General features: G+C 42.4%; 1 protein-coding gene across 1 annotated transcript; it reads left to right on the top strand.

The window, feature by feature from the left end:
- Positions 1–491: 491 nt before the first annotated feature.
- Positions 492–6,975, top strand: LOC123406265 (death-inducer obliterator 1). Its single transcript, XM_045099750.1, has 5 exons — positions 492–899; positions 1,484–3,650; positions 4,775–4,895; positions 5,581–5,640; positions 5,726–6,975. Exons 2-5 carry the CDS (start codon positions 1,504–1,506, stop codon positions 6,770–6,772), a joined length of 3,375 nt encoding a protein of 1,124 aa, XP_044955685.1. The 5' UTR covers positions 492–899; positions 1,484–1,503; the 3' UTR covers positions 6,773–6,975.
- Positions 6,976–11,490: the final 4,515 nt, after the last annotated feature.

The raw sequence follows: 11,490 nt of genomic DNA, 5'->3' as shown, positions 1-11,490 counted from the left end.
CTGCATCATCTGGCTTGGTCTACGGTTGGGTCCTCCTTCTTTGATCCTATCAGGATTTCGTTAAAACCACCTACGACCATCCATGGCGCATCTGTTGTTTGTTCCTATTAGACCAGATAAGTATTTCCACGACAAATGTTTCCTGTCCCAAGCTGGTTCCCCATTAAAACAAGTCAAACACCAACTAACTACATTATTTGACATGAGTACAACATCTATGTAGTTCGCAATCATAAAATTCACCGCCACTCCACAAGCATTATTACGGAAAAAAACTAGTCCTCCCGAGCGCCCATCACCAGCTACAATATGGGCCAGATCAAAGGCAAGAAACGAGGTGAAAGTTAATGCACGGCGCCTAAGTGTTTTGCGACTATTTTTTTTTAATATAAAATGACTTATAAACCGAGGCGGAGGGAATGATAATTTAAAAAAAATCTGAGTTAATGCCTGGTTTGTCGAGACGACGTGGCCGGACCCGACCAGCAGCCGAGGTGGAGGAGCAGAGCAGATGCGCCTCACGTGACACGAGCCGCCGTAACCCACCCACCCATCCCACCCCACCCCACCCCAATCCCCTCCTCCACTCCTATCCCCCATCCCAACCGCAGGCGGCGGCGGCGGCGGCGCACCAAGCCAGCGATCCCACCCACCTCCGCTCCCTCCGCCGGCCGGCGCATCCACCCACCCTCCTGCCGCTGCTCCCGGTCACGGCGCACGCCCCCTCGACTCCCTCCATCCTCCCCCTCCCGGTCGCGGCGGCATGTCGGCGTGAACCGAGCGGCGCGGCCCGCGACCAAGGCGAGGGGCGAGGACCAAGAGCCACCGCGGCGGCGAGCCGTAGCACCGCCTCGTCGACGGATCCCCTCCTCCCCCACCCCACCCCGCCCAATCCCAAGGTACGCATACACGGTCGGTAGACCCTAAACCTAACCATTTTTTGTTCTTATACATACATCTGCTGCCGAACCCTAGCTGCGGAAAACTCCTCGGCTGGATTGGGTTTGGTTTAGTTTGGACGAAGCACGCGTGATTGTCCCTTGCTGTCATGTACTCTAGCACCATGTGATTTTGGTTGGGGCTCTACGTATATATGTATGCAGTATGCTGTGATTTCCATGGTAGGAAAGCTGCTGGAGTGCTTCCGTATAGTAGTATAATTTGTAGGAAGTGTGCGGCTCATGACGAAATATACCAGTGTCGTGTTTTTCATCGCTCCAAACAATATACAGTGAGGGTGGAACATCGCTTTTTAGTCTATTGTAGATCATAGGTCCTGTGCATTCGATTGGTTCTGTGCAGGCTTGTGCGGTTGGCTGCATCATGTACGCATCTGTATGCTCCTTCAACATAGCATAGGCCACGCTTGAGTTGCAAAGTAGTGCAGAAGTTTCGTTTCATTTCATTTCATTTCATTTCACCGTTCATCCTTTTACGCTCTTGAGCTTCATTGACTGATTGTTCTCATTCTTATGTCTTGGAGATTTGAAAAGAAGCTGCACAATGGAGTTATCAAAGCAGGGCCAGGAACCCATGCCGGCTAGCATGGGATCTCAAGCGCTCCCCTCTTCAAATATCCAACCTACCCAGACTGGGTATCCCGCTGCGTTATATCCACCCCTATCTGCTGGCTGGGGTGCACAGCCAATGTTCTCTGTGGGAGCTTCGGTGCCTGCTAGTTCATATTATATTGTCCCTATGAGTCAACAAGCGGCTGCCCAAGCTGGTGCTTCCAGGCCAGAGACTTCACATCCTTTGGGGGCACAATCTGTAAGCAGAGTATCATTGAGGCCGCCTCAGCAGGTGCTGAATATTCAGACATCTTTGCCAGCAGCGACTGGATCTCAGCTGTCGCCATCTGTTGCGGGAAAGAAAAGTGTTGCTTCTCCAAAGGTTCAGATGATGAAATCTGCATTGTCCACCAAGCGTCCTGCACAGAAAGAGCAACCATCAAGGCCTCAGCCTCAGCCTCAGCCTCAGCAGTTTGAATCTGTGAGATCAAAGTTCAGGGAATCACTTTCTGCTGCACTCGTAATGGATTCTGACCAGCAGGATAAGAAACAATCTGCTCAGAACCTGCAGTCTGATGGGTCAGCCGACCAGAAGAAGGTGGAGGGAGATGAAGTGCATGATACAGTGATGACCACATCCAAGGATGCGAGTACAACCAATTCAGAGGCAGACAATGCTGATGTTGCTAAGAAATGCGAGCGGGATGAGAAGTTAGGCTGTGGCATAGCATCAGACATGACCACAACCACAAATGGTGACACACAGCAACAACTGAAGCATCTTTCTTCAGAAGATGAAGTATTAGGTCAAAGTATGGTCGTCACAGATGAACTCTTGCAAGGTCATGGCCTTTCTTGGGTTTCTGATTTTGCTGCTGGGATGCCTGAACCTGTGACACAACCTAATTTGAAGAGGGACAGGACTTCTGATATTGAGTCTGGGGTTACGGGCAATTTCACAGAGTCTGAATCAAAAAGAATAAAGTCTACAGATGAGGCAGCAGCAGATAAGGGTAGTATGATCCAGAAGGCTGAAAGCTTGGCGTTTAGAATTGAAGAGGAACTCTTTAAACTTTTTGGTGGAGTGAACAAGAAGTACAAGGAGAGAGGCAGGTCTCTTCTGTTTAATCTGAAAGATAAAGGCAATCCTGAGTTAAGGTCGAGGGTCATATCTGGAGAACTTGCACCCGAACGCCTTTGTTCAATGACTGCAGAGGAACTTGCTTCCAAAGAGCTCTCAGAGTGGCGGTTGGCTAAAGCCGAAGAACATGAAAAAATGGTTGTCCTTCCTAACACTGAAGTTGATGTCAGACGTTTAGTGAGGAAAACACACAAAGGAGAGTTCCAAGTTGAAATAGAAGAACCTGATGGTATTTCAGTGGAGGTTGAGCTTGGGGGTAATGTTCTATCTCATGTTCCATCAAAAGCTGTTGAAAGTGAAACAAAAACCAATGATGAAACAAGTATGGATGATAAAACTGGTGTAGAAGTTAAGGACAAGGGTTCTGATGGCATGTCACAAGATGAGGATGCTGGGACAGGTGACAATGATTCATCAGGCAACGTTGAATATATGGAAAATGAGAAAGCAGATCTTATTGATGAACTTATGGTGGATGACTTAAAAGACGCAGAGAATCTTCCACCGATTCCTTCACTAGATGAATTCATGCTGGGGTTAGATTCTGAGCCACCTTTTGAAAATTTATCAGCTGGGACACCGCAAAAAGATCTCAGTGATTCTGATGAACCTAGCTCCACCTTAGAATCCGAGAAACTTCCCGAAACAGCAGATAAGCAGTCTGCACAAAAGAAGACCGTATCTGAATCAGATGTGCCGGCTTTACAGGGTAAATCTGAGTCCAAGTCAGAATCACCCAAACAGAAGCCAGAATCACCCAAACAGAAGATTGGTTCAGAGTTTGTTCCTGATGTGCCACACAATGGAGAGTTAATCAAATCCCCCCCTGGGAAAGTTGAATCTAAAGAACCTGCTGCTCCTAGTGCTAATACCTTGAATCCTGTTTCGACTATGGACCATAAGAATACTGCTGTTCCTATGATTCGCGAGAGTATATGGGAGGGTGCGATTCAGCTGACTCTATCGTCACTCACGAATGTTGTTGCCATTTTCAAAAGGTTTGTTTCATTGGAGAATTGTTCGGTTGTTACCAACTTAGCATGTCTTGTTGATCTAATCACATTCCCTCTTCAGTTTCATCATCTTAAAACGTCTTTTAATTACCTTTGGTTATCATCCTGTATGTTGCATTCTTGAACTTGTTTGATGCCACTGTGTTATGCTATGTACCGTCAGTTTTCTAATGGCATGGGTGGAAACCCACTCAATCAGGACTATATGTTATTGAAACGGGACAGTTTCTATACCGCAATGCAGTTCATGAGTTTCCGAAAAAGGAATTACCTCACCGTCTACACCTTTTCCCACCACACGCCGTCGATGTTAGAAATCCAATACTCATAACTGGGGTAAATCCAGTCACTCTGTGTCATTGGTTTCTTTTATCGGACGATGGTGGTCTTCAGCCAGCCTCTGAACCACTCTCTTGAATGTTCACCTGCAAGCTAGAATTTTTTTCTATTATCGCTCACAAGATGTTGTCACACGCTATTCTGTAGAACTGGCAAACCGTTGCCATTCTCTCCCAATTGCCATACAGCATTAGAGATTCTAACTGAAGAATGAAATGTTTTCTCTTGTCAGTGAGAATGCATTATTGGGTGAGCTTATATATATCCTGCAAATAGTTATGCTTACGTGCAGTTTGAATTCGGCCTGTACCAACGAATTCCTGTCTACCAAAGAATGGTTGAGATTCGTGATTAAAATATGTTTGAAGTTCTAAAAAAAAATAAGGCTGGTGGAAGAGAACAATTGAAAGCACTGTATGTAAATGATATGCCAAATTATTATACTCGGACTATTTTTGAACTGCATGTTTTTAACTTATATAGATATGTTAAGTGCTAAACAATTGTGAAAAAAAATGCTTAGCATGCAAAGCACATGCTAGTACTTGCTAAGTTGCTAGTACAATTAAGAGGAATGCCAGTTACTTGGTCTCTCATCATCTCATATGTGGAAGTTGAGTCATTGTGCATGATCTGCATTAATGAGAAGATAAATCTGAGCGTTAGCTCCTAAACTAATGATTATGGACTGCTGTTTGACTACGTGCAACCTTATTCTGTACTTCATATTTGTATTGGTTCTGACATATCTTAAAATTTCTCTTGTACAGTGGTGAAAAGCCATCTGGGAAAGAATGGAGTAGCTTAATTGAAATCAAGGGGAGAGTTAAACTTAGTGCTTTTCAGGAATTTGTCGAACAGCTTCCCAAATCTAGGAGCCGCGCTATAATGGTAATTCTGTTTTGAATGCGTAATTTGTTTTTAGATGATGTTCTTGCTGGAAAGGTTATGGTTTTACATCTTTATGCTTGCTTCTTTCCATTGTGTTGTGGATGGTAGATAACACTCCATGTTACAATTGTGCTCCTTTAAAGTTTCTACCTTGAAGGAGGGTTTTAAACTGGCAATATTTCAAAAAGTAATATTGGTAAGTTTTTTGGTAGAATGGCATATGTCATGTTTGTTGAGATTTTCATAATATCTAGATCCGCTGATGTTTAGAGGCATGGACATATGCATGTGTGTTGGTACTTCTATGCTGCTCCCCAGAAAATTCTCATAGCTGGTGCTTAAGAAATCCATATCTGTACGTACTTGATAATGTTTATACTTCTCAAGCTAGCTGGTACTTATATTTTGGATCAGAACAATGTATGTACTTGTAATTGTTATTGTGCTTAGGGTCTACAGTTATCATGCAATTAGGTTGGTATTGCCCAATTGAATTATTTCTCTAGGTAGCTTAAGAAATGCAAATAGTGCTGTATTCCTTCTAGTGTTTGTATGCCCACTGAATACTGGTTAATGTCTACATGCACATGGTTAGATTCTGTGTTCTGTGCTGCATGTAATTCTCTGTTCGCCATCGAGTATCCATACCATCTGTTTTAATTATCTTCTACTGCTACTTTTATAGGTAACTGAGCTGTGCTGGAAGGAGGGTTCTCCGGAGAGTGGCCGCCAACATTTTTCGCAGGTTCCTTTTCTAAGTCAGATCACCCATCTTGAGCTTAGCAGAGGTTTGATGATTGTTTTCACTAAACTGGCTCGTTCTTTTGCAGACAATTGATTCATATATTGCAGATGAGAGAGTGGGATTAGCTGAACCTGCAGATGGACTGGAGCTGTACCTGTGCCCTCCTCAGGGGAAAACTGTGGAGATTCTGTCCCAGCACCTGCCGAAGGAGCACTTGGGTGGTTTAGCTGTGGCCGAAACGTCGATCATTGGGATCGTCGTCTGGCGGAGACCCAGCGTTCCTAGGGTGTCCTCCCATCAGAGGCATGATGGTTCCAAGAGGCAGTCGGCCCCATGGAAACCCCAGGTCACTGGTTCTACTTCGGCCCATAGGCCCTCTGCGCCCCAGAACTCCCATGGCGGGCCACCAGGTTTTCCCAGCCAGCGCCACCACCAGCACCAAGAGGAGGATGTAACCGATGACGATGTGCCCCCAGGGTTTGGGCCTGGTGTTGTTGCCCGCAGGGACGAGGACGATCTTCCCGAATTTAATTTTGTTAACCCCGCTGCTAATGTAACATTGCATGCCTTCAAGGGCCAACGGCGTGTAGCACCGACCTCTGCTCGCCCAGTAGAGCAAATGCGGGAATTGGTTCAGAAGTATGGTAAAAGATCATCTGTTGAATCGCGTCCGTGGGCTGACGACGACGACGATGATATACCAGAGTGGAACCCCACCCAGCAAAGTAGGCAGCAGCGGCAGCAGCCATTCACACCAACTCCGCAGCAACCACTCCCACCACCACCACCGCTACCCACCATGCAGCAGGTCCACCATGCGTACCAGCAGTACAACCCAAATGCAATGCAGCCTCTCCTTCCCCAGGTTGCAATGCAGTACAGCCTCAGTAGCCAGCAGCAGCAGCAGCAGCTCCCCTTGGTCCAGCAGCAGCAGCAGCAGCTTCAGCCTTCGCAAACATGGCAGCAGCAGCAGCCTAGTACCTGGTGGCCGGCGACGGCGCAGCAGGGCGGGGCGGCGGCCGTGGCCGGGGTCCCTGCTGTTCCAGCGCCCCAGTATGGTGGCGTGATGATGCCCAATGGTAGCAGCGCCCAAGCTGGGAATCTAGGTGGCGCCCCCTGGGGACCGAGATAGGAAGCAGCCTGTAAAATTTAGCTCTCTTGTTTTCTTTGTAGCTGCCAGCGTCGGTTCTAGTTTCTTTTCCCTCTTTTAGCTTACAGATTCGTGTAAGTATGTGTACACCCCTCCTGTACCTCCCCGAGGATGTAACTCTTTTAGTAGATGGCTGTGGGTTGTATTTTCGCAATAAACATCATCATAGGATCTGTCGCTCTGAATCCCTTCTGTTCGTCGGTCTGTCGCCGCCCCGTTTGAAAAATCTGGCAATAATGTCTGGACGCAGAAAAATAAGTTGTAAACGGTTTGAAACTCTTATAATTGACATTTTGGTGCGTTTGGATTAATAATAATATTAGTGAACTACAGCTCTGGTCTGTCCTCCCTTCAGTTAGTAGCTGCTACGATGGTTGAGGCAAAAGTAGATGTGAGACGCGCTTCTATTTTTGTGCTATTGGTGTTCCGTACGCTGGTTGGTGGATGGGAGCTGGCTGTTGGGACTATTCCTGATCTTTTGAAAAGGCTGCAAAATATTCCCCCTCCCTTTTTTTTTCAGTAAGCTTATGAGCACCTTCTATCTGCAAAGTAACATATCACCTACTACCTCCGTCTCAAAATAAGAAAACACTTAATTTTGGAACGGAGGAAGTATACTCCAAAATAGGTATGAGGTTATAGAAAATGCACCATTAAACCTTTTATTAGAAAATGTACGCGAACGTTTGGGCCAGCCAGTTTAATTATCGAATGATGGTACATAGAGCAATGTGGCCAGGACATGTGTTGTATTTTCAAGGCAAACCCTGGAAAAAAGGGGATCTAGTTCACGGATATTTTCTCAGCTCATTTTCTACCTAATTAGCTCATGCCTGTAACTACAAAAGAGAACGGGACATTTATTACTTATTTATTTTTGCAGCACGGTCGCTTTCTGGACTTTGGACCATGAGTGCAGTGTTCAAGCTCCATGGAGCCCTTTTTCAAAACATTCACTGCAAAATATATTCATTGACACTTTTTACTAGACCTCATTTCAAAATTATTTTATTGTGGAATGCTATTTTTCAACCTAGATATATCCATTGACACTTTTTACTAGGCGCTTCAAGCACTCTCCCTATACCTGATATACAAAGTACAGTTAACTGTTTATGTTAGATTTGTTGATAATATGTGTAGTTTTTTTTTTGAAACAAAGGCATATGATTTGCATCATCCATTAACTAAGAGAGGAGCATGTAATTTTGTTACACTTACACACATGCCATATTACAAAATGTCGTTACTCTCCCGACATGTATTACCCAGTTTGTTAGCTCGCGTTATAACCCGAAGTTTTGCTTCTCCCTCGTTGGTGCCAAAGATCAACGCCGGTGGAGTTGATTTGTGTCTAAAGACTCGTGCATTCCTCCTATTCAAAATAGATCAACCAACGAGCATGGTGTGGGAGGTCATTGCTTTTTTAGGATATTGCCCCACCAACGCTTCACGGATTGCTCTAAGGACTAAGTTGATGTGTCAATAGTATGGAGGCCTAGCCAATCTTTGACGAGGTTCCAAATCGGGATTGTGAAACGATATTTGAAAATAGATGAGCCCAGCATTCTTGAACTTGTTTGCAAAGTGGATAAATACAAAAAAAAGCCAACCACGCCAAGCAAGCAAGTCGGCCATCCAAATACTAGATTGGACTGCAAACCAAGTGATCTTTTTGCATTTGGTGGGGCCCAAGCACCCCAAATGGAACATCACAATATGTGCTTGTTGACCAAATAAATTGCGTGTTATATGCCGAAGTCACTGAGTATTGCCCACTTGGTGAGCCCTTCCATATTGAGTCATCTTGAACATCATTGGGAAGGTGTGTAATAAATCCTGTAGGTGCTCCATGAAGGCGACCTCGTCAAGGTTGATTTTGCAAACCCAAGCATTTTGCAAACCCAAGCATTGTTCGCCAAGACTATAACTTCCCATTTTTACGCGAGGAGGATGTGTAGATGAGAGGAGCGATGCCCTTTGGCTTCTTCCGGTTGAGCTAAGGGAGTCCAGAAATGAGGCATGGTATCTTTGCCAATGATGATAGTAGTAGAAGCGTAGAGAGTCCATCTTATAGCATGGATTCTCCAAACCCATCCATATCTTGCCGAGATCTTTCCTCTCGTACCAAAGCCAACACAACCACAAGGCACAAGCGAATTTTCGAGATCAAGCACATAAAATCCGCGGGAACTATCTTTCACTTATTGCAAGACATAGCTTCGGCTTGCTGCAGGGACCATTGGGCCAACCCAGTCCTATAGCCGCCACGTGACTTTTATTCTCCCTATGGTGTTATCGGGTTTTCGCTGTTTGCATCTTTTTTTTGGTGTTTTATCCATTTTCTATTTTTTTGCCTTCTTACTTCTATTTATTTTAATTTTCTTTTTCTTCGGTTTTCATCAGCTTCCTTTGATTTATTTCTTTCCCTCTTTTTATTTTTAACGCGTGCCTACATTTTTCATACACTGTACGTTTTTTGTATACATGCTCAACATTTTTAAATATATGTACCGCAATTTTTGAAGTATGTTTTCTGATGTCTATTTGTTTTATACACATTGTATATATTTTTATTTTTCAATACATGCTTAACATTTTTGAGATACATGTTTTTGCACATTCGTTGAATACACATTAAACATTTTTTGGAAAAGAGTGCACCACCACCGATCTTAGTCAACATCATCAAGACGGAGGTGGCGCTATGGGTCGACGCCGGTGCCAAAAGGCTAGGGATAATAATTTTCGAACAATAATTTTTTTTTGTAACAGGGGTGGTATTTGTAACAAAACTTTATTCTTTTTTTAATTAAAGGATGCGACAAATATTTTGCTTCCGTTCAATAGAAAACATTTTCCAAATACAAATTGAAACAATATTGTAATGATGCACACCTTGTTTTTAAATTATTGTGAACTAATTTTTACATAGTATAACGTTTTCTCATAATGTCTCAAAGACATTTTTTTAAACTCGTGACGTTTTAAAAATGTAATTTACATAATTCTGAATGTTATGAAACATTTTATTTATAATTTTACAGACCATTTTTTTACTTTTTTAAAATATCACATACATTGCTATGAAACACGTGAACGATTTTTAAATGCCACAAACAATTTTTGTAGTGGTACCAACATTTTCAAAAAACATGCTTACAAACTTTCCACGCTGCTTTCACATTTTCATATTCATAGTGAACATTGTTTTAAATTTTCAGTAAATAGCTATATTTTTGAAATATTTTTTAAAGGTTCGTTTTGGAATATATGCATTTAGAAGGTTTGAAAACACACACACAGTGAAGAAAAAACTGAAAAATAAAAGGAAAAATGATTTCCTATTCTGGTTTGAGAAAATCGAACACACACACACACACAAACTGGTTTCGTACCATAGCTGGTTTCTTCTTGTTATTTCTTCCGGGTTTTTTCTCCCTTTCTTTTTCCATTTTATTTATCTTTATTTTTTTAATTTTTAATTACAATTTTTTTAAACATTTCCTCAAGTAAGGGAAGCATTTTTGAAATTCGAATATTGTTTTCAAATGGTGTTGATTATTGTTTGAATTCAAAAATTTTCATAAAACGAAAAAATGTTAACATTTTATTATTTTTAAGTCATATATTTTTTTTAAGTTCGTTAACAGTTTTTCAATCTGTAAATAGGTTTTCAAACCGTGAACATATTTCAAATTAATGGTTTTGTTTATGAAATATTTAACATTTACTAAATTTATGATTTTTCTTTTACAATTTTGTGAACAGTTTTTGAAGCCATGAATATATTATGAATCCGTAAGCATTTATGATTTCCTGAATATTTTTACAAATAATGAACTCATTGTGAATTTAGGAATAGTTTTCTAACAATTTGCAAATTTTTGAAATCCTGAAAAAAGGAAAATCTGAAAACAGGAAAAATAAAACGAAACATTAAAAAGGGCCAATTAGGAAAAACTGGAAGCGCCACTTATGTAAGCTGATGCTCACAGCCTTGAGCTCGTGGGCCGGTTCAAGAAGCGACTTCGCTCGTTCGTTTTCTTTCGCTTGGTTGCAACCCAAATTAACTCTTGACCATTGACTGTTGACCGATCAAACCATCTGACCATTGACTTTCTGACAATTGTCTTAAAAGAAGTTCATCGATTTGAAAAATAGTTCACAACAAAAAATCCCAAAATTTTGAAAGAATTCATCAAATTTGAAAAAGTTCATCGAATTAAAATAAGTTCATGAAATTGGAAAAAAGTTCATCGATTATGAAAAAGAAGTTCATTGGATTTGAAACAGTTTATCAAATTTGGAAAAACGTGCTTCGAATTAAACATATATTCATAAAACAGAAAAAAGGTTCAGGAATTTGAAAAAGGTAATCCGCGTATTTAAGAAAACAAAGAAAAGGATATGAAAAAACAAATAAACCTTCCAAAACGGTAGCGAACGGAAAAATCTGGAAATAGAGAATAAAACGGAAGTCGTGAAGAACGAAATCACATGTATTGCGATGGCCTAGTGGTTAGTGCGGTGTGTGCGAGTGTGAGGTCGCGTGTTTTAACAGAAAAATGTTGGGCAAGTTGGGCGGCCCAAGCGCAGAGCGGTGGTGCGCTTTTTAGCAAATTGGATGGTAACGGGCGCTAGAACCAAATAGGGACGCCCTTGCGCATTGCCCTGGTTTCGGACGCGATGGCCAATTT

This window comes from Hordeum vulgare, chromosome 6H, assembly GCF_904849725.1.
Source record: "Hordeum vulgare subsp. vulgare chromosome 6H, MorexV3_pseudomolecules_assembly, whole genome shotgun sequence".
Taxonomy (NCBI): Eukaryota; Viridiplantae; Streptophyta; class Magnoliopsida; order Poales; family Poaceae; genus Hordeum; species Hordeum vulgare.
Note: the sequence above shows the minus strand (reverse complement) of the source record. Positions and strands in the feature narration are given on the sequence as shown.

Excerpts from the sequence above, each read along its gene's own strand:
- LOC123406265 (XM_045099750.1), top strand. The coding sequence starts at position 1,504 with ATGGAGTTATCAAAGCAGGGCCAGGAACCCATGCCGGCTAGCATGGGA. Across the intron at positions 3,651-4,774 it reads GTTGTTGCCATTTTCAAAAG|TGGTGAAAAGCCATCTGGGA; the intron begins GTTTGTTTCATT and ends TCTCTTGTACAG. Across the intron at positions 4,896-5,580 it reads CTAGGAGCCGCGCTATAATG|GTAACTGAGCTGTGCTGGAA; the intron begins GTAATTCTGTTT and ends CTACTTTTATAG.